This window comes from Capra hircus, chromosome 14 (genome assembly GCF_001704415.2).
Source record: "Capra hircus breed San Clemente chromosome 14, ASM170441v1, whole genome shotgun sequence".
In the NCBI taxonomy this organism is placed as follows: Eukaryota; Metazoa; Chordata; class Mammalia; order Artiodactyla; family Bovidae; genus Capra; species Capra hircus.
This window is the reverse complement of record NC_030821.1, coordinates 66,105,491-66,128,687: the sequence shown is the minus strand read 5'-3', so window position 1 is coordinate 66,128,687 and position 23,197 is coordinate 66,105,491. Positions and strand designations below refer to the sequence as shown.

At 44.7% G+C, this 23,197-nt stretch overlaps 1 protein-coding gene across 1 annotated transcript in view; it reads right to left on the bottom strand.

Moving 5' to 3' along the window:
* The window catches only part of FER1L6 (fer-1 like family member 6), a 132,253-nt gene that overhangs the window by 32,565 nt on the left and 76,491 nt on the right, over positions 1 to 23,197 (bottom strand). The window contains exons 22-31 of the mRNA XM_005688861.3: positions 21,928 to 22,038; positions 21,501 to 21,662; positions 19,983 to 20,163; positions 18,325 to 18,551; positions 14,266 to 14,388; positions 11,620 to 11,659; positions 9,984 to 10,096; positions 8,844 to 8,975; positions 7,800 to 7,925; positions 2,970 to 3,097 (exon numbers count right to left, since the gene is read on the bottom strand). Coding sequence (XP_005688918.2) covers positions 2,970 to 3,097; positions 7,800 to 7,925; positions 8,844 to 8,975; positions 9,984 to 10,096; positions 11,620 to 11,659; positions 14,266 to 14,388; positions 18,325 to 18,551; positions 19,983 to 20,163; positions 21,501 to 21,662; positions 21,928 to 22,038 — 1,343 coding nt within the window. The remainder of the gene's footprint in view (positions 1 to 2,969; positions 3,098 to 7,799; positions 7,926 to 8,843; positions 8,976 to 9,983; positions 10,097 to 11,619; positions 11,660 to 14,265; positions 14,389 to 18,324; positions 18,552 to 19,982; positions 20,164 to 21,500; positions 21,663 to 21,927; positions 22,039 to 23,197) is intronic.

Below are 23,197 nucleotides of genomic sequence, written 5' to 3'. Positions count from 1 at the left end.
CAGGCCCACTTAGCCCAACTCTCACTCTCCAGAGTGGTAGGGAGAGCAATCACAGCATAGCCCAGAGCCAATTAACCCTCCCCAGAGAGAAAAATGCAGAGATGCTGGACAGCTCCTTGCCTGTAACTGACTGAGGCAGCCCTAGCAGGCCAGGGATACAGCTGTGCAGAAAATGAGTTCATTTCTTCCACCTGAAGACACAGTATTGCCTCCCTGGGTTTCCAAGATTTGGATTTGAAGCTATAATGGATATTCTAGAGGCATCTCACCAGAAAGGCCCCAGCCACCTCTGAGCCTGGCCATCACCAAGCTGCTGCCACCAAGGAAAGACTTATTAAGTGTTTAACTGCCCCTGGCAACCATGACAGAGGACAGAGGGCTCAAACGTTCTGATCCGTCTTTCAGATGGTGTGCTGTGCGCTCACTGGTTCACCTCTCCTGAATTTTCATTAGTGCTGTCCTTAGGAAAACTACCAAAGCAGCTTGCCGTGATTGGATCTCCAGTCACTCAGTGGGGGGTGGAGGGGGGGAATTAGACTTACACGAATGTGGGTGTCAATGTGATACGACCTCTAGGTACAACGTTGGTGTGAGAAAAGAGAATGCATCAGGAAATGGGTAGAACCTGAGCCTTATAGAAACATTCAGTACTGTGAACCTTCAGAGAGAAGATGTCCCTTTGTTTCTTTGTCCCATTGTTCTTTATTCCTTCTTTTTTGATTCATTTGTTCATTTGACGTTTATGAGACATCATAATATGTGTGATGTGTTTCAGGAGCTGTGGTTATTAAGAAAATGAGGAACCTCCAACTCTTTGGACATGTACCCCCTCAGGATAATGGGGTCCCCTGAAATCCCACTGAAAAATGACTGAAGGATTGTTTGCCCATTATTTATTCATTTGCTTATTCTATAATTCTACAGATACTCAAAGAGCATCTGCTCTAGGCCATGCCCAGTCCAAGATACTAGGGTTACAGCACTGAACAGACTTGAACGAGTCTCCATTGGAATGGAGCTCACATTCTAGTGGGGAGATGGGAAACAATCATAAACGCATAATAGACACACCAATTCATGCTAGAGGTTATGAAGAAAACTAAGGCAGGTCAGGGCCAGGACATCAGGGGAGAAGCCTGTGACATTCTCTTATAAAGGGCTCAAAGAGGGGTTCCCCAGACCCCAGGCCAGGCACAAGAGCCCTGCATGGTCCCTGCTGGAACTTTGCAAGACTGAGCCAGCAGTATCTTTCCCTGAGTAACAATTAAATACACACTCAACAAAGCATCCACACCTGGAGGGCTTCTGGAAGAGGCTCTGAAATGTCAGAGGAAGGAAGGAATATCCCATCAACCTCTCTTTTGTTTACCATGGCCATAAATGGAGGTTATACAACCAGTCTAGTTCATGGCACTGTGGTGAGAGCAGCTCATAAAAAGTGACTACAAAGCACTTGGTAAAATGAAGTGCTGGTTGCATAAACGGCAGGTAATGATAAAGGTCATCTCCGGATCAGGGAAGCAAGGGTACATTTCCTTAGCACATCGTTTTAATCATTCTTTTTAATCTGAACAAGCAAGATCGTTTATTGTCTTATTTCCTGGGGAGCAATAACACGTAAATGTTCTGATCAAATGTCAAAAGTTCCAAAGCGACCACAATTGTGTAAATGAATTTAAATGAGGCGGATAGAGATTTCATCCCATGGTCCTTGGGGCTCCGGGAAAAAAGGAATTAGATACACTTGAGACGTGTACATTGCTAAAATGATCATCAAGGTGGAGAAGAAGGAAGCCAATGCGTTCTGAGTAGCTACTATGCAATGTCATAGACAATGCTGGGTGCTTGTCATACTTAATCTTCTAAAGGCGTATGAGGGTCGATTGTCACTGTTACTGCTCTACAGATCAGAGAGGTTAAGCCATCTGTGTGATGTGGCAATGTGAAACCCGGGTGTGCTTGACTCCAGACTTAATGGCAGTCAGGCTCACAAACACAACCCTTTTAGAAGATAAATGGTGTGAGGGGGTTGCTGAAGGGCTTCCCTTGTGGCTCAGCTGGTAAAGAATCCGCCTGCCATGTGGGGGACCTGGGTTCGATCCCTGGGTTGGGAAGATCCCCTTGAGAAAGGAAAGACTACCCACGCTAGTATTCTGGCCTGGAGGAGGGTTGCTGAGAACTGGAGAATCCCTGGCTCACCTAAACATACACAAATGGAATGCCTTGTGAACACTTTGCAGGAAAACCGGGGGTGCAATTCAGCTTTTTGCCTGCAGTGTGCCGCATGCTACATCACTTCAGTCCTGTCCAACTCTTTGCGACCCTATGGACCATGGCCCATCAGGCTCCTCTGTCCATGGGATTCTCCAGGCAAGAACGTGGAGTGGGCTCCCTTGCCCTCCTCCAGAGGATCTTCCCAACCCAGGGACTGAACCCAGGTCTCTGTCGTGTATCTCATTTGCAGGCAGGATCTTTACCACTAGTGCCACCTGGGAAGCCCCAGTGAACTGCAAAATGATACTATGCAAAAACCCCTTTGGTAACAGACAAAGACTAAACATCCGGGCCCTTCTCTTCCACTTATGAGAGGTGCGAACCTGACCAAGTTTTTAAACTGCTCTGGGCCTTGATTATCTGGTCTGTAAAAAGGAACTCTCTTCAAGGCAGAAGGCTGAACTTGATGACTGTTCAAGGGGCCTCTTACATTTGAGATCTGGGAAAATCATTATTGGAAACCATGGGTGTGAAGATCATGCACAACCAAATTGCTAAAGAAACCAAGGAAAGAATCCAGGCCTTCCTCATGAATATTGGCTTGATCGGCTGTTATCATGAGCAGGAGCCAGCATTTAATCTGCACTGTGTACTCAGACCCACACCACTCTCTACACACCAAGCCCACTCTCAAAGAAACACCACAGCAGCAAACACAGAGAGGACAGTGCAATGACACTCAGATGGCCACTGACCTTCCAAATACTGGGTTCAGCTGTTTAGGGATGTATTTGTCCCGGTCTTTGATTTCAGTTTTGCCAAGCTTGATCACAATGTAGGGATCCGATTTGCCATCTGGATCAGCTGGACTAAGATTAAATGCCTGGAGAAGAGGAAAAAAAAAATCCTTCAGTCCAGTGGTTCTCAACACTGTGCACAGGGACTGTCCGGGAATTTTAAAAAATACTGATGCCTGAATTCTATCCTAAAGAACTGATGCTTTTGAACTGTGGTGTTGGAGAAGACTCTTGAGAGGCCCTTGGACTGCAAGGAGATCCAACCAGTCCATCCTAAAGGAAATCAGTCCTGAATATTCACTGGAAGGACTGATGCTGAAGCTGAAACCTCAATACTTTGGCCCATTGATGTAAAGAACTGACTCATTTGAAAAGACCCTGATGCTGGGAAAGATTGAGGGTGGGAGGAGAAGGGGACAACAGAGGATGAGATGGTTGGATAGCATCACTGACTCAATGGACATGAATTTGAGTAAACTCTGGGAGTTGGTGACAGACAGGGAGGCTTGGCGTGATGCGATTCATGCGGTCACAAACAAAGAGTCGGACAGGACTAAGTAACTGAACTGAACTGAACTGAACTGAATTCTATCCCCAGATATTTAATTGTTCCTGGACTTCGAGATTTTTTTGACGCTTCCTAGATGATTCAGCCTAAGATCGTGGCATCTGGTCCCATCACTTCATGGGAAATAGATGGGGAAGCAGTAGTGGAAACAGTGTCAGAGTTTATTTTTGGGGGCTCTAAAATCACTGCGGATGGTGATTGCAGCCATGAAATTAAAAGACGCTTACTCCTTGGAAGGAAAGTTATGACCAACCTAGACAGCATATTCAAAAGCAGAAACATTACTTTGTCCACAAAGGTCTGTCTAGTCAAGGCTATGGTTTTTCCAGTGGTCATATATGGATGTGAGAGTTGGACTGTGAAGAAAGATGAGCGCTGAAGAATTGATGCTTTTGAACTGTGGTGCTGGAGAAAACTCTTGAGAGTCCCTTGGACTGCAAGGAGATCCAACCAGTCCATTCTAAAGGAGATCAGCCCTGGGATTTCTTTGGAAGGAATGATGCTAAAGCTGAAACTCCAGTACTTTGGCCACCTCATGTGAAGAGCTGACTCATTGGAAAAAACTCTGATGCTGGGAGGGATTGGGGGCAGGAGGAGAAGGGGACGACAGAGGATGATATGGCCGGTTGGCATCACTGACTCGATGGACATGAGTTTGGGTAAACTCCTGGAATTGGTGATGGACAGGGAGGCCTGGCGTGCTGCGATTCATGGGACCACAAAGAGTCGGACACAACTGAGCAACTGAACTGAACTGAGATGATTCAGCCAAGTTTAAGAACCACTGGTTTAGCCTTTACACTCGGCTGTTCAAAGTTTCCAGCTTTGCTCAAGTCCTGCTTTCTCTGGAGTTGTCTCCCCAGTGGAAAGCACTGGTTGGGACAGAATAAAGAGGAATCTGCTGGACGAGGAGGCAAAAGGCATGAATCTGAGTTCCAGTTCTAAGTAGTCATATGATCTTGGATAAAACAAGTCATCTCTTTGAGATTCATCTGTAAAATTATGGGCTAGACATAAAAGCTTCTCCTAAAACCAGTTGGTTTAGAAATGCATGAGCCCGTCAGTCTTGCACTGAGCACTGGTCAGCTAACTAACAATCCATTTCCATGAGGGAGGACCAGGGTAGGGAGATGGTAAGGAAAGATATGGAAAAGATGGAGAAAGTGTGGAGTTGAGAGTTGGATAAGAAACAGTCTTATTTTTAGGACTCTGTCCTACGGACAGAAAGGCATAAGCACACAAAGCTATAATTTCAAGGTTGTTCATTAGAATATTGTTTAAAAACTAAAAATTATGAACAACTTACATGTCAATTACTTAGGAAGAAACTCAATTCAAAATTGGCCCTTCCCCATTTTCACATCACCAAACTTATTTTTGTTGAAGTATAGTTGATTACATCACCAATTTTAATTCTTTATGTGGGAGTTAATCTCTAACATTTATCTTGCTTATTTATCTGTCTGTGGTTATTTTTATACCCTCCTAATCCTCATATCATCTCCAACTAGTTATTATCTCCATGAAAGCAAGACTACTATCTGTCATGTTCATTCCATTATCTCCAGGACTGAAGATAGGGTCTTCCCAATTTTGACGAGTGAATGAATGAATGGAGACTATGTTAATCCAGTAAAACACTAGGTGGTTACTAAGAGGAATGAAAAAGACCTGTTTGAAGTGATCTAGAAAAATGTCCGAGGTACTTTACTAACAAAAGAAAGAAAATAGAAGATCACCGTGTAATGCATGAAGTGGGACTCCATTAAATATATACCTGGATGTAGTTGTAGACAAGCGTAATTAGACAGAGATGTGTTTGCATAAAAAGAGTATATATGCATAAGAAGGGTAAGCTATTTCTGGGGATGGAATTGCAGAATTGAGGGGATTTGATTTCTTTCTCCATGCAAGTTTTAAGTAGTATAATTTTTTACTTCTTTGGTATTTTTATCAAATTAAGAGATTTCAATTATTTAGTTGATTAAATCAGTGTGAGAAAGCAAACCGCACATAATCACTGTTACTAGAAATGTCAAGGAAAAACACTGGCTGTCTATAGTCTATCCTATACCCTAAAACTCAGGGCGGATGCTCTCTGACTCTTCATTTGTTCAAGACCTGCCTGTGCTCCAGTTTCAGTCCCAGTCCTCCTTCCTCCACACTGTTTCCTGAGCAGGAACCTGATGTGTGTTCTAGAGGGTACCTGTATATAAATATAGATATATGCATGCACATATACACCTACGTATGTATAAATATGAAAGTGTGCTGCAGGTATTTGCTAAATGAATACACAGATCATAATCCTTCTCTAGTCTGTGTGGTCCAAGAGATTTCTCCCTCTCCTTCCTCCTATACACATCCTAGGTTCTATCTGATTCATGAAAAAGATGGCAGGGTTTTCTGTAGGGAGGAGAAATAGGTGTGGGCAGTAAGGTTTGAAAATGCTATTAAAGAATCAAGCTGTTAAATCAGTTTCTTTGCTTCTGGAATTCTCAGAGCATTCAGCATGCTTATGAGCTTTATGTATCTCAGGGGTTGGACAAGGGAAATTAATTATTATATGCACAATATTTCCTCAAATTTATTTGAACACATGGTCTATTTCCTGAGGAATGCACATTAATTATCTCTCCCAAGACATGAGTGATCTCTTGAACAAAATTTTGAGATTTATCTAAATTCTCCTGTGGCTGAGTATTTAATATAGACCACTGGCATTGTCAGTAACACTCTACAAGTACTTATCATCTTTCCAACTAGACCATGACTTCCTTGAAGGCAAGGACTGCTTTTTTTTTTTTTTTTTTTCCCCATCACAACATCCTTAGCGATTAGAACATGCCTTGCATGTGGTGGTCATGGTGATCATGGCAGTGCTGCTAATAATGCGGGAAGCACGAGAACTTCATGATGGAAAGGGGATATTTCATTCTACCTTAGCAATAAAGTATAATTCATCTTTGTTTTATGTTTCATTTCAGTTTCTTAAAACTATTTTATGCAATGTAAGCAAAAAGTTAATACACAATAAAATGGCTATAAATCAACTCCAAGGTCAGGAGCTCAATACAAATACATGAACCACGAAAGTCGAGCACATGGTCACTTTGATCAAGCACCAGGTTTGGCCCCAAGCTTCCTGGCAATCAGGCTAAGAAGTCTCACAATGAAAGATCAGTGCCCTCACTGTCAGAAAGGAAGCCTAGGGCAGATAGTAGTATTTTCTTGGAAATATACTGGAAATGAAATGTCTGACTGCAGCAGAGCAGTCATGGTTGGGTGGGAGCGGGAGGCTTGAGCAGCGGCGGCTGCCCTGTTCTGCCCTGGTTCTCTTCACTGGCTGACTTGCCTGGGAGCTTCCTGCTTCAGTGCCACTTGGTTCTCTGCTCAGCTAGCGGCCAACCACAGAGAGCAAACAGAGCTACACAGAGTGGTCCTAGCAGCTTGGGAATATTTTTGCTGAGTGAGCCAGCAAACGTCCATGTTACCAAGCAAACTCTATTGTTCTTTAGTCGCTAAGTCACATCCGACTCTGCGACCCCATGGACTGCAGCCCACCAGGCTCCTCTGTCCGTGGGTTTTCCTAGGCAAGAATACCAGAGTAGGTTGCCATTTCCTTCTCCAGGGGATTTTCCCAACGCAGGGATCGAACCCACGTCATCTGCATTGCAGGCAGATCCTTTACCTGTTGAGCCATCAGGGAAGCCCAACCAAACTTTATACCCCTTATTAAGGACTGCGTTATGTTTTCTCAAAATTCCTGTGTCGAAGCTATAACCCCCGATGTGGTTGTATTTGGAGACAGGGCTTTTAGGGAGTTAATTAAGGTTAAACGAGGTCCTAAGGGTGGTGTCATAAACTGATAGAACCAGTGACCTTACAAGAAGAGGAAGACAACATATCTCCTCTCCTCTCTCTGTCTCTCTCCTTCTCTGTGTGTCTCTTTCTCCCTCACAAACATACACACAGACACACACACACACAAACACACACACAAAGGAAAGGCTTGTGAGGACACAGGAAGAGGGTGGCTATCTACAAGCCAGGAAGACACGCCTCACCAGAAGCCAGCTCTGGTGGCACCTTGATCACGGACCTCCAGCTTCCAGAACTGGAGAAAAGGAATGCTGTTTACGTCACCCAGTCTATAATACTTTGTAGCGGCAGCTCTTGGTGATCCCGACAACCCCTCAGAGTAAACGAGGATGGCTCACCGCAACAATGTACACCCTGATCAGGACTTTGACGGGGTGGTTGGGTGGAATCCCTTGCTGGATTCTCAGCTGCCCACTGTCCTCGATGCTGGAATCCTCCGGGCTTTTGTAGATGCAGAAGGAGCCCTGGAACCACAAAGCACCACCCGTTGAAACAAGATGATATGCTCCACTGAAAACTGTATAGGGCATAGTGCTGGGAATGAACCACAGCCTGGGACCTAGCAGGACCTGCGGTAGCTCTACCCGTGCCCCTGGGTGTCCTTGGGCAGTTCATATAACCTGCCTGCATCTGCACTTCTTCACGGTACATCAGTGAATCAGTGTTGGTACAGCAACACCCTCCTCAGTGGGCTGTTACATGAGAAACAGGAATAGGAGCATCAGATGGGATCCTGAGTGCCTCTTACATGCGAGGTGCTGAGCTAGCATTTTCTCCCATTATCTCATTCCATTCTGACTGCAGTATTTCTATTTTTAGATGCTGCAGTCAAGGCTCAGGGAGGTCAAGTACTGCTCAAGATCACGAAGCCGGCTGGTATCACAATGAGGATTTAAAATTCAGATTGGCAAGCTGCAATGCCCATGTGATTTCCAACACTTCACTTTCATATAAAGGGCCCAGGCATGCAGTAGGTTCATAGCAAGTGTCACCTATTACTTTGTGAGGCTGACGCCATAAGTCTGCCAGTTGAAGGGCTTGTGTTGTTTGATCAGTTTAATCATTCAGCTGGTAGGTTTGTGTCAATCAAATGTTTGGGAGGCCAGGGGTGGGGAAAGAAGAGTACAACTCAGTGATCTTTTTAGGTAATGACTCTGGTTCCTCATGTTCCAGAGATTGAGCTCCAATCTACTTGACTGGCCACAAATCAAATACTTTAAAAGACTAGGGCTTGGTCTTGTGGAATTCTAGAAAGGGAGGGTCTTGCATAGAGATCAGGGATTTTCCTTACCCACATTGCATACCACAGTCCCACAGAATTAAGTCATATCTGATATTTATAGACAGGAGAGTCAAATACAAGAGTTAACTTTGGAACCTGCCTTAAATTTTCCTATCACTCGGTCTCCATCAAGGCCTTGGTCATCTTCCATAGACTTGCCTCTGAGCAGGTCAAAGGTTTTCACCCAGTCTTCAAAATTGTTGAATTCACTCTCAAGATCCCCATCATATATCTTTAGGAAGAAGGGAGCAGACAATGCTTAGAGGAAGGAAAGCCCAGGATTGATTTAATGAAAAAATGCCAAGATTCTCCAAAACCAGTCTTCCTATACACCCCTTGGAAAAATCTAAGGGGGATTGTTAGTTTATCTTTAGCAAAATAAGAAATATGATTGACTTGACATTCCTAGAACTAGCTACCACTTTGAAATGTATAAAACATTTCTGATAAACTTTCAAATTCTAAGAAGTATAGCTAAACCAAAGTTTTTTAAAAATATAATATATAAGTATAAATGTGGCTAACCTTTTTATAGCTAATTGATGTCACTGATTGTCAGATACAGACTGCCATATTTTGAGGATATTGAAATTAAAAACTGTTCATTAAACATTTCATTCTTAATGTATATAAAGTGATGGAATACTTGCTTTTATTATAATGCATATAGCTGTGAATTTTCCAAGTAGAAAATTACATGTATATTTTAGAAATGGAAAACTGAATTGAGTTTTTGGTTTAGTAATATAATTAGATCACTTCTTCAAATTTCCTATCAAAATAACTTAGCTAAATTCAGTATCTAAGTACATAATTTTCATACTCCCAATTTTCATATCCATCAATTCGCCTCTAGCTAACAACCTCTGGCTAATGTTAGGATCGGTCTGATGGAGCTGACTTTAGTAAGAGCTAAGACTCTTGCTATTTCAAGTCTGTGCACATCTGCATGATGCCGTCAAGCCCCGAAGAGTGATCCCAGGGGAACTCACACATGTAAGTTACGTTGCTGGATCCAGGCTAGCCAATGTAAATTATGCCCCTTCTCAATATGGGCATGCAGAAGATGGAGAAAGAACAAGCTCTCCTGTCTTGGCTTGCATTCTCGTCAGTTTGTTGCTTTAAATCAGTGATGATAACAAAGACAAAGCAAGTTCGTTCAGACAAAGACGAAGGACTAAAAGAATACCTTTCTGAGTTTCCCGCCCTAACCATAGCCAAGATGGCTGTGTCCACACACCTGCAAGACGGCCAGGTTGGGAATTTCATCTTCTTTGGGTTTCTTCTTCAGTATTTTGTCTTTCTTCTTCTTCGGGCTGTCTATATTTACCACTACCTCATCTGGTTTTGCCTCTGTGGATATTTAGTGGAAATGATTAGACTTCTTATGGCTCTTTAGATGAGAAGAGACAAGGTCAAGCTCCCTCTTTTCCTTTGCCCTGGCATGTGTCATGACCCTTCTTTTAAAAAAGGAACAGAGAGACTCCCCTGGTGGCCCAGTGGTTAAGCAGGGGGCACAGGTTCCATCCCTGGTTGGGGAACTAAGATTTCCCCATGTGCAATGGCACAGCAAAAAAAGAAGAAGAAATTGTAACATTTCATGGTAGGATTTCTGCCCTGAGTCCTCCAGACCATGCACTGCAGGAGCGGAGGAGATTCCACTCAAGCAGCGGGGCAATGTCAGCAGATGCCTGGGGCTAGCAACGCGCAGGCCTTCCTGCCATATGTGAGAACGCATTATACTAGGCATAGAGAGGGTGAGTAATTTGCCCAGTCACCCAGCTAGTAAAGAACAGACCCAGGATAAAGTGACACTAAAGCTTGAGATACATTCCCCCTTGAGAACTGTCTAGTTCAACAACCTCAGTCTCAGGACTTCTCTGGTGGGCCAGTGTCTAAGATTGCTCTCCGGTGCAGGAGGCCTGGGTTTGATCCCTGGTTGGGGAACTAGATCCTGTATGCTACAACTTAAAAACCAGCCCACATGCCAGAACGAAGACCAAAGATCCTGCATACTGCAACTAAGACCTGGTGCAGCCTAATAAATAAATAAAATAATAAATATTAAAAAAAAAATCTTCAAACTCAAATAGGTTAATAGTCTTAAACAAAGTCACAAATGTACTTTGAGAGATTATTTGCTAATTTTTTAGGAGCAGGTTCTGGAGAAAAACCACCTGAGACAAACTTCTAGCTCTGACATTTTCTAGCCAGATAAACTTTGGCAAGTTACACAACCTCTTTGTACTTTCGTTTTACTATCTGCAAACCAAGATACTATTGTTTATGTCCTGGGGTGGGTCTTAGAATTAAATATGCTAATAGGAGTAGCCTGAGGAACTGAACTTGACCCTGGCCTTCTTACTTTTGTGTTACCTGAAACAGCACTTCGTGTTCCCCTCGTTTTAAGCCTTGCTGGCTTACATCAAGTTTGCGGTCATTTCAAATCCCAGGGCTCTTTCACTTGAGCTTCTGCCAAACCAGCTCTATCCAGTCCTTGTCAGCTGAGTTTTGGAACCTAAATCCAGGGCACCTCTATTAAAGTTTATCATGTTGGTTTTGGCCTGCCATCCCAGTTTGTTCCTATTTTTACTCTGCTGGTTCTACATTAAGACTTTAGGGTAGAGATTTGAGCCAGTGGGTCGACTTCAGTACTGAACTGAACTCAGGAGACCTGGGCTCCTGGGATCTGGTTCTTGTCCAGCTCAAATCAGCGACACAGTCTCTGTAAAGTACTGTCATCTTCCTAGGATTATTTCCTCACTTGGGAAAGGAGGGCGTTGGGCTCTAAGGTTGTTCTCATGGCTCCTGTTTTATCATTTTCTCACTCAAATGGCTTCATGCTGCATTTGCAAGTCCCCAGAACAGCCACTCACCTGTGTTGCTTTTTTGTTCCTTGGAATCGCTCTCCTTTTCCTTTGAGAAAAGAGGGGAACAAGATGATGACACTCTCACATCTCATTTATTAACCCAGATTGTTAACAGTTCTCAGTGAATTATCTCAGCCCTCAGCATTTTAAAAGAACATGCACACAGTCCTTGCTGCTGCTGCTAAGTCGCTTCAGTCGTGTCCAACTCTGTGCGACCCCATAGACGGCAGCCCACCAGGCTCCCCCGTCCCTGGGATTCTCCAGGCAAGAACACTGGAGTGGGTTGCCATTTCCTTCTCCAATGAGTGAAAGTGAAAAGAGAAAGTGAAGTCATTTAGTTGTGTCCGACACTTCGCGACCCCATGGACAGCAGCCCACCAGGCTCCTCTGTCCATGGGATTTTCCAGGCAAGAGTACTGGAGTGGGTTGCCATTGCCTTCTCCGAAACAGTCCTTAGTAGCTCCCAAAGGAAGCCTTGCTGTAAAGGCCTAGGACTTCAGTGCAGGGAGATGCCCTGCCTTAGAGAAGAGGTGCCCACACATCCAGGACCAAGGCCACCAAGCTTGTCGACGTCCTTGTCCTCTAGGTGTAGGCTCCTCTCAGCCACTGGAAAAGCAACCCCTCTCCCTGCTGTTCCTCCACATCCCTGGAGCATCATCCCGATCTGCAGCTGGGAGTTTCCCTGCTGACATTTTGGGCTGCTGGGTTTGTGCTGGAATTGCGGAGCTTAACAGAGAAAGAGGAAGGGGCTGCACACTCACCCAAAGTGCTAGTGCCCACTCCAGCAGAAGGAGGGGGCTTAGAGGCAGGGCCTAACATTTGGTTGTTTATTTATTTAACTGTATATCAATATTCATGGATAGTCCTAGATGGAGAAAGACATGGTCCATGTGTCTTTTTGAGTTAAGTTTTTCTTAGGGTATATGCCCTATAGTGGGACTTCTATGCAGTTTGCAGTTCTGGATATGACTCAGTCATAAAAAGGAATGAAATTGAGTCAGTTGAAGTGATGTGGATGAACCTAGAATCTGTCATACAGAGTGAAGTAAGTCAGAAAGAGAAAAAATAATCATATATTAGTGTATATATATGGGCTTCCCTGGTGGCTCAGATGGTAAAGAATCCACCTGCAATGCAGGAGATCTGGGTTCCACCACTGGATTAGGAAAATCCCCTGGAGAAGGGAATAACTACCGACTCCAGTGTTCTGGCCTAGAGATTTCCATGGGCTGTATGGTCCAAGGGGTTGCAGAGAGTTGGACATGACTATATATATATATGACTTCTCTGCAGGCTCAGCGGTAAAGAGCCCGCCTGCCAATGCAGGAGATGCAGCTTTGGTCCCTGGGTCAGGAAGATCCCCTGAAGAAGGAAATGGCAACCCACTCCAGCATTCTTGCCTGGGAAAGCCCATGGACAGAGGAGTCTGGTGGGCTACAGTCCATAAGGTCGCAAGAGTCGGACATAATTTAGTGACAAAACAACATCAACCCATACAAAGGGAATCTAGAAAAATGGTACTGATGAACCTACTTGAAGGGCAGGAATACAGGCTCACACATAGAAAATGGACTTGTAGACACAGTGCAGGAAGTTGTGGGGGGACAAACTAACCTATGTACACTACCATATGTAAAGCAGAGACAGCTAGCAGGAAGCTGCTGTGTAACACAGGGAGCTCAGCTGGGTGCTTTGTGATAACCTACAGGGGTGGGATGGGGAGGGTGGGAGGGAGGTTCAAGAGCGAGGGGATATATGCATACATACAGCTGATTAAGCAAGTGTGAGCAAGCTCCAGGAGATGGTGAAGGACAGGGAAGCCTGGTGTGCTGCAGTCCATGGGGCTGCAAAGAGCTGGATGTGACTGAGCGACTGAATGAGAACATAGCTGATTGACGTTGTTGTATAGCAGAAACTAATACGACGTTGTAAGGCAATTATATTCTAATTAAAAAAAAAGTGGGAAAAAAGGAAATACAGTCTTTCCAAATAAAGAATCAGAAGAGTTCCTATTCAATAGAAAATGATGATAACATCAGAATTACTTTCCTTTCCATTTTTACTCAAGGATGAGAAGTCTCATCAAACTCAGCCACTGAGCTTTTCCCTAAATCTCCAGACCCACTACCCACTGGTTCTCTGGCTTTATAACTCAATTCCGTTCTTATTCCCGGAGCATGAGGATCTGCTGATTATTGCCATTTGCTAAGGCCAAGATCCCAGCCAAGACTTTGATAGTTTCCCCTTTGAACTTAGAATCCAGCTGGAGAACACTTAAACTTGGGTGTCTCCAGGCGAACCTGAAGCCCCCTTCACTGATGCCCGCCTGTCTAGAGACCCCATTTCTCCTGGCTGGACCTCCCTGAGGTGGGCAGATTCTCCGGATGCCAAGATAGACATCACATCCTGCCAGCATTTACAGCAGAACCTGTGTCCTAGGGCCAGCTCCAGCCAGACAGTAAGGAGTTTTCAGTTCTGGACCCTGGTCCTTCCAGGCGTGTACCCTTCAGCAGTTAATGGAACCACACCCAAGTAAAGCCTACCTAGAGTGGAACCGAAAAGAGGGAAAATTGCAGGATTTTAGACGGGAGTGGAAAAGGGTATTGTGTGTTTATCGAGGCACGTGACTGTCACAGCCAAGAAAGAACCTACCTTCTGTGCTTTCTTCAGGGAGGCATAGTATTTTGACCACCAGTCAATGACATTTTCAGCCGATTCATCAGCGATGGTCCTCTTTCTCCTTTTAGTAGACCTCCGAGAAGGTTTCCTGGGGTCCTGTCAAGGAATGAGGGATGGATTATTAGTTTGGCAGCAAGAATCTACGTGCTGGTGGCTGAGCAGTTTACTAAGGAAGAGGATACATGGGTACCCTCAGGAGATGGATGGAGGCGCTGGCAGGTTTTGTTATTACAGCTCCCTGTTCTCCTTAATAAATAAAAGTTTAAAAATCTGTCATCCATTCATTTGGCATTTATTGACTAGTTATGAGATTTATATCATGGTTGATATGGGAATCTAAGGGTTAGACACAATCCCCACCTTTGAGAAGTTTTGACTTGTATGGAAGGGACAAGCAATCTATATAATATAATGTGGTATAGTACAAAGTGAATGAAATTGTAAACACAATATAAACAAAAATAGAAATTTTGTGATTCTCGGTTTCCTCAGCTAGGAACAATGATACCTGCTCACTTCACTGCCATGTGGATTCAGTGGCATAATGGAGAAAACCCCCCTTAGCATCATATCTGATTGGAACTGGTGCAAATAAATGACACTGACAACACAAATGACTGGGAGATGGAGAGGCAGTGTGATGTATACATGGCAGAAAGCAGGCATTTAGGGAGAAGACAGTTGTGTCATGACAGATTCAACATGACACTGTACACATCATTTGTTTGCTCTCATCTCCTGGCTACCTACAATGTGCCAGGCATTCTATCTGGTACAGTGGACCCAAAGATATATATATATTTTTTTTTTTTTCATTGAAAGATAATTGCTGTAAAGAATTTTGTTGTTTTCTGTCAAACCTCAACATGATAGAGATATTTTTAAAAATCATCTTTGAATTGGTGAAACCCACAGTTTTATGGTGGCAGAAACACTTCAACTGAGATTTGTAACACCAAGCGGCAGGTAGATTGCTGGTGGGACAGAGAGAAATCTGTGGGTTGTCAGAGAGTCACATTGAGCCTGGATGAGATGGGAAGAGCCCGAGAAAATATCGATTCATCTACCTCACTCTGCCTCTTATTTCAGCTTTTACCATTTGCTGGGCAGGCTGTCTCTTAGGACTTTCTCAAAACTGCTTTCTTCTTTGAATCAATTGGTAGGTACACAAAGATTTTGCACTCAAAATTATGACTTAAAAGATTACTCCTGCCCCCATTTTATGGTCTTATATACTGGAGAAATAGGCAAATTTGGCCTTGGAATGTGGAATGAAGCAGGGCAAAGACTCATAGAGTTCTGCCAAGAAAACGCACTGGTCATAGCAAACACCCTCTTCCAACAACACAAGAGAAGACTCTACACATGGACATCACCAGATGGTCAACACCAAATCAGACTGATTATATTCTTTGCAGCCAAAGATGGAGAAGCTCTATACAGTCAGCGAAAACAAGACTGGGAGCTGATTGTGGCTCAGATCATGAACTCCTTATTGCCATATTCAGACTTAAATTGAAGAAAGTAGGGAAAACCACTAGACCATTCAGGTATGACCTAAATCAAATCCCTTATGATTATACAGTGGAAGTGAGAAATAGATTTAAGGGCCTAGATCTGATAGATAGAGTGCCTGATGAACTGTGGAATGAGGTTTGTGACATTGTACAGGAGACAGGGATCAAGACCATCCCCATGGAAAAGAAATGCAAAAAAGCAAAATGGCTGTCTGGGGAGGCCTTACAAATAGCTGTGAAAAGAAGAGAAGTGAAAAGCAAAGGAGAAAAGGAAAGATATACGCATCTGAATGCAGAGTTCCAAAGAATAGCAAGAAGAGATAAGAAAGCCTTCTTCAGAGATCAGTGCAAAGAAATAGAGGAAAACAACAGAATGGGAAAGACCAGAGATCTCTTCAAGAAAATTAGAGACACCAAGGGGACATTTCATGCAAAGATGGGCTCGATAAAGGATAGAAATGGACCGAACCGAAGCAGAAGATATTAAGAAGAGGTGGCAAGAATACACAGAAGAACTATACAAAAAAGATCTTCACGACCAAGATAATCACGATGGTGTGATCACTCATCTAGAGCCAGGCATCCTGGAATGTGAAGTCAAGTGGGCCTTAAAAAGCATCACTACAAACAAAGCTAGTGGAGGTGATGGAATTCCAGTGGAGCTATTTCAAACCCTGAAAGGTGATGCTGTGAAAGTGCTGCACTCAATATGCCAGCAAATTTGGAAAACTCAGCAGTGGCCACAGAACTGGAAAAGGTCAGTTTTCACTCCAATCCCAAAGAAAGGCAATGCCAAAGAATGCTCAAACTACCACACAATTGCACTCATCTCACACGCTAGTAAAGTAATGCTCAAAATTCTCCAAGCCAGGCTTCAACAATATGTGAACCGTGAACTTCCAGATGTTCAAGCTGGTTTTAGAAAAGGCAGAGGAACCAGAGATCAAATTGCCAACATCTGCTGGATCATGGAAAAAGCAAGAGAGTTCCAGAAAAACATCTATTTTTGCTTTATTGACTATGCCAAAGCCTTTGACTGTGTGGATCACAATAAACTGTGGAAAATTCTGAAAGAGACGGGAAATCTGAGAAATCTGTATGCACGTCAGGAAGCAACAGTTAGAACTGGACATGGAACAACAGACTGGATCCAAATAGGAAAAGGAGTGCATCAAGGCTGTATACTGTCACCCTGCTTATTTAACTTCTATGCAGAGTACATCATGAGAAATGCTGGACTGGAAGAAACACAAGCTGGAATCAAGATTGCTGGGAGAAATATCAATAACCTCGGATATGCAGATGACACCACCCTTATGGCAGAAGGTGAAGAGGAATTAAAAAGCCTCTTGATGAAAGTGAAAGAGGAGAGTGAAAAAGTTGGCTTAAAGCTCAACATTCAGAAAATGAAGATCATGGCATCTAGTCCCATCACTTCATGGGAAATAGATGGGGAAACAGTGGAAATAGTGTCAAACTTTATTTTGGGGGGCTCCAAAATCACTGCAGATGGTGACTGAAGCCATGAAATTAAAAGATGTTTACTCCTTGGAAGAAAAGTTATAACTGACCTAGATAGCATATTCAAAAGCAGAAACATTACGTTGCCGACTAAGGTCCGTCTAGTCAAGGCTATGGTTTTTCCAGTGGTCATGTATGGATGTGAGAGTTGGACTGTGATGAAGGCTGAGTGCCGAAGAATTGATGCTTTTGAACTGTGGTTTGGAGAAGACTCTTGAGAGTCCCTTGGACTGCAAGGAGATCCAACCAGTCCATTCTGAAGGAGATCAGCCCTGGGATTTCTTTGGAAGGAATGATGCTAAAGCTGAAACTCCAATACTTTGGCCACCTCATGCGAAGAGTTGAGTCATTGGAAAAGACTCTGATGCTGGGAGGGATTGGGGGCAGGAGGAGAAGGGGATGACAGAGGATGAGATGGCTGGATGGCATCACAGACTCGATGGACATGAGTCTGAGTGAACTCCGGGAGTTGGTGATGGACAGGGAGGCCTGGCGTGCTGCAATTCATGGGGTCACAAAGAGTCAGACACGACTGAGTGACTGAACTGAACTGATACTTATCCATCTTCCCTTCCAGAATCTCAGCCAACTGAAGATAAGTCTCAGTTCTATTTAGAATCCTGAAGATGCACCCTTTTGGTCCCACGAGATGTTATACAAAGCAGTTGTAGGTTCTAAATATTTGTGGAATAAGCCTAGATAAGGAAATCATTTTCTTTCCAAGCCAATGAGTAGAGAAGTATTTCTGTTTAATTAAATACGATGTTACATTTTACTAACATTTTAATTCCCTATACACTGACTTATCTGATTCTACGGCAATGCTGTGAAGTGGGTATCAGTGTCCCCATTTTACAGATGAAGAAAGTAATGCTCAGAAATGTGAAGTTTCTTGCTGTGCTCACACAACTAATAGGTGGGAGGATTAGTATCTAGAATCTCGTCACCAAACTCTAATGTGCCTTGTAAATAGGAAGACGGATGTCATTCTGACCTTAGCTTTTCCATCTTTTGGTGGCTCCTGGGCTGCAGGTTTGTGTTCTGGCTCCAGCATAGGGGACAAGTCAGGGATGTCAATCAGGTTGGCTGCCTGAACCTGGGCTGAGTCAGGTACCACTGTGGGAGGTGGCTCAATATCCACAAAGACATGATCTTTTGGTTGCTCCTGAGTGGAGCTGAGGGTCTCAGAGGGCTCAGTGGCAACTGATGAATCTGAAATATCTGAAATGAAAGGACATTGGATCAGGCAACTGGGCTACAATCAATACAGGGCAATCATTTCAAGGATCCAGTACCAGCAATCAGACAGATCAGGATTCAAATATGACAAGTTCCTAACAACTCTGAGCCTCACTTTCCATATTTATAAAAGGACAGTAAAAATACCCATGTCTTTGGGAAATAAATGAGATCATGATGTAAGGTGTCTGGGGCATAACTGGTCATCAACAAATGATTGTACTTATTATTGATCCCCCAGAGTAATTTTAAATAACCATGGTTGTAGGAGTCAAGATTTTTATCAAGATTTAGTGAACAGATCCTATGTGTTGATTGCCCTCCCCCACTGTGTTAACCAGGGGAAACCTTAGAAACTCCAGAGGTCTGTGAACTCCCAAAGTGTTGGCAGAACTCTGGCCACATGAGTCCATCTGCATAATAGGGAGCCTGATATAGACTGGTGTATACTTGAATAGGTTGGCACAGACTAGTGTAGACTGATGTAAACCACTACTGCTCTCTGGAGCACACTCTGGAAGTACTTAATAAAATTACATGTATTCATCTCCTGGGAGCCAGTAATCTCACCCCTACACAGGATTCTCCCTCAGTGAACACACACCGGATGTTCATCACAACACTGCAGAAGTGGAGAGCTGGAGGCAGCCCAGTGGTCCAATATGCGGGGATAATGAAACCAATGTAGGGTAGATGCACCAGACCAGGGTAACAAGTGAAAGTAACCATAGCAACACGCACAGATCTTAAAACAGCTTTGAGTGAGGAAAGTGGAAAACCAAGTGAATATTATAGTATCATATAATATATGTTAAACAAATAGATTTAGATTTTACAAACTTCAGCAGTGGGGGGCATGCAGTGGGGAGACCAGGAATAAAGCATGGAGGGGCCGGTGAATATAATGAGACAGCAGTCTCGCAGAGACAAGTGATGACTGTACAGCAAGAACCACATCACCCAGTGAACTCAACCCTGCACCTGGATCCCAAACAGAAGAAATTCCAGTAACATCAAGCAAAGAAAATGTCAGGAAGTACGGGCAGGAGGGGAGGAGGGCATGGCAGTGCACTCTGGTCTTCCTGCCTGGAAAACTCCATGGACAGAGGAGCCTGGCGGGCTACAGTCCATGGGGTTGCAAAGAGCTGGACACTACTGAAGAGACTTAGCATTCATGCAAGCAGGGGCAGAATGGAGCTCCGGTCACGAAGAGCCCTTCTTAGAAGAGTTGACCCTGATGTCAGGCTTCAGGTCAGAACCTGGCAGCTAAGGAGCAAAGGGGACCACAGGAGCAAATTCTTCAGAAAGATCCATTTGATCTTGGGGCATTTGTTTTGTGCTGGGGTCCTGAGCGGACATCTGCAAGTACCACAACTTTGTGGCCCACAGCTCTAAGATCTAGAATCTTCCTACCTTTCCCAACTTGGGCTCCGCCCACCTGTGAGGTGAGGCTGAGGGGCTCCCTGGATTTACACAAAAACTGTTTCAAGCAGTTGATGGTGTAAGTGCCCACCAGGGTGCTCCTCCCAAAGGCTCTCCAGTCCACCACGCAGATGCTCAGGGGCGGGTGCAGAAGCTCGTTCTCAGGCAGTTCCTGCAGGGAGAGATGAGGATGGAGTGGGGTATGACCTGAGCTGACCTGTCTGGGAGCAGGACCAAAGCCAACCAGACACCCATCCTTCCTCTGAGCCTGCCTTGCCCTATCCCTCCGGGTCATGCCTGCAGCTGGCCAGAGTCTGGAGCACTGTCTTCTCAAGTCAGGGAGTCATCATGCAACATATGAGGGATGGCACTAACAATTCAACCCATAAATAAATTGCAAAAATCACACACTCCTCAAGTCTCTATGGCAGTCGTCTTCAATCCTCTTATTTTGTCATTACCTATCCAAACTCTCATCTCAGAGAAACATGGATCCAGAATATAAAACAGATGAGAGTTGAGCCACTTAAGATGGAACTGAGGGGCCAGTGCCCCATCTATTTCTTTACCCTGGTGACCTCCCCCACCCCAAGCTCAACAAAGCCTGGTGTGGAAGTTTTGCAAACACAGTACACATTCTTTAATTCTAGTCGTGACTCAGACAGTAAAGAATCTGCCTGTAATGCAGGAGACCTGGGTTTGATCCCTGGGTCAGAAAGATCCCCTGGAGAAAGGAACAGCTACCTACTCCAGTATTCTTTCCTGGAGAATCCCATGGACAGAGGAGCCTGGTGGGCTAGAGTCCATAGGATTGCAAAGAGTCAGATATGACCGAGCAACTAACACTTTGCTGATAGAAAATCTGTGTCTGTTGGAGCTGACTGGGTTGGACAAAGCAAACTTTGATTTCACAGTTAGTTCCAAATCAGAGCATAAAACAGTACTGAAATAAAGAAAAAGCACAGGTATCAAACATCACTTTAAAAGCATAAGTTCAAACGCAAATAGCTGAGATGCTATGTACAAATAATTTTTAAAACATCGGACCATAAGTTTTGTGACAGTATCTTCCAGGCCAGTGGTTCTCAAATGTTAGTGTGTATCAGAGTCTCCTACAGAGCTTGTTAAACCAGAGGTGTCTGGGCCCCAGCTCACCCCTAACAGACTGATTCAGTAGTCCTGGGGCAGGACCTGGGAATCTGCATTTATAATAAGTTCCTGGGTGATGGTGATGAATTGGGGGCCACACTTCAGGAACCACGGTCAACCTGCTTTGATTTACTAAATGATCTTCACTTGGAAGCTTTAAAAACAAAACAACAACAAAAGTTTGTCTTATCTCATTCTGACATTCTGGCTTTTCACTGAATTAAACTGTTCTTTCTTGTGAGTAGTGGATACCTGAAACTCTAAAACATCCCCCCAAATTCATGAAAGAGTGAGTTACATCCTAGGGAATGAAGGGAATGAGCATGTAGGGGCCTGGGGGTAGGAGAGAGGGACGCGCACCACTTCGAAAGCATCTGCCTGGACGTTGAAGTTTGGGTTGTTCTTGTAGCTCTGGATCACACAGGACTTGACGCCGCGTCCCGCACACTCGATGAGGACCTGGGGACGATCCACCGAGAGGAGCTGCACCTTCTTCATTTCTCGGACTCCCCAGAAGAGAACCTGAGGAGAAAACGGGTAGGACGGTCGCTCAAAGGCCCGGGGAGGAGCCAGCAGGTGTGGCTCAGGGGTGGGAACATCAGGTGCCCCAGCCCAGGAACCTCGGTGCGTTCTTCCAGGAAGGGATGCTGCACTCCTCGGGGGCTCCCTCTGAGCAGCTGTGTCTCCCCCCGGGACCCCACCAGGCCCCTCACACAACCCAGCCGTGATCGCAATGCACCAGTGCGCTTAGTCCCAAAGAACAGCCCAATCCTTCCCGGCCCCCTACCTCCACGCGGTATTTGCTCAGCACCGGCCGGATGCTGGCAGGAACAGGGTAGATCTGGGTGACATCGGGTGGGTCGCAGGGAGGCAGCCCTTGCAGCCCAGACGTGGGGACCTGCCACACAGATCAAGGCTGGTTAGAAATCAGGAGAGGCAAGGAAAACGAAGGCTGCCGCACAATCTCGCCTCAAGGGGAAGACTGCCACTGTTTTAACCACAGGAATGTTTCCGGCTTAAAATGTAAATCAAGACAATGCATTTTTATCACAGTTTCTTAATCGACAAACACATTCATTCATGAGGGTAATCCAACATTCAGTGAGCCCTTACAATGTGTCAGGAGTTAATAGGTTCATAAGCTTTCAGTGAGCTCACAGTAAAGTGGGGAGGGGAAAAAGACAAGTAGATGGAGCTTCACAGCCTCATCTAATGGCACAGGAACTCCAGATGTGGAATGGCAGAGGGACTCTGATAGGATTCCAGCCTCTGAGATTTCACTGCTCCCCTAGTATGCGCTACAGGAGATTCAGTCAACCACACAGACACTACATCGGAATCAGTGAAATAGAAAATGAAGTCTTTTGAAGGCAGACCTCTGGGATGAAGGTGTCATTTCCTGTGCCTTTGGAGTGAATGAAACTGCAGGAAGGCAATCACTGTGCTTTACTGAACTCTCACACAAAGGAATTCGAAAGTCTCCTATGGAAAGGGACTTCTCCCTGGGTGAGCTACTGTGCATTACCTTCAAGACCCAGCTCAGCACGCACATCTTTTAAGAAGCCACCGCTGATTTGGTCCCAGCCACTGGGGCTTCCCAGGTGGCGTTAGTGGTAAAGAACCTGCCTGCCAATGCAGGAAACCTAAGAGATGCGGGTTCGATCCCTGGGTCAGGAAGATTCTCCTGGAGTAGGAAATGGCAACCCACTCCAGTATTGCCTGGAGGATCTGATGGACAGAGGAGCCTGGCGGGATACAGTCCATGGGGTCACAAAGAATGGGACATGACTGAAGCAACTTAGCACGCAGCGCACACTGAGCCATTCTACTCTGCAGTCCTTGGCACACAGTGTGTCTTCCCAGTTTCAGTGCAGACTTTGGTGGACCGAGTCCAGAAACCAGGCTGCGCTGTGTGACCCTGCATGAGTCCTTTTCCTTCTCTGGGCCTCAGATGTTGGGCCAGCTGACCCTTGCTTTGGAGCTGGAAGTTTTCCTCATGGGGGAGTTTGTCAGACTTGGCCAAGAGGAAGCCTTTGTTTACTGCATTTCCTTCTCAG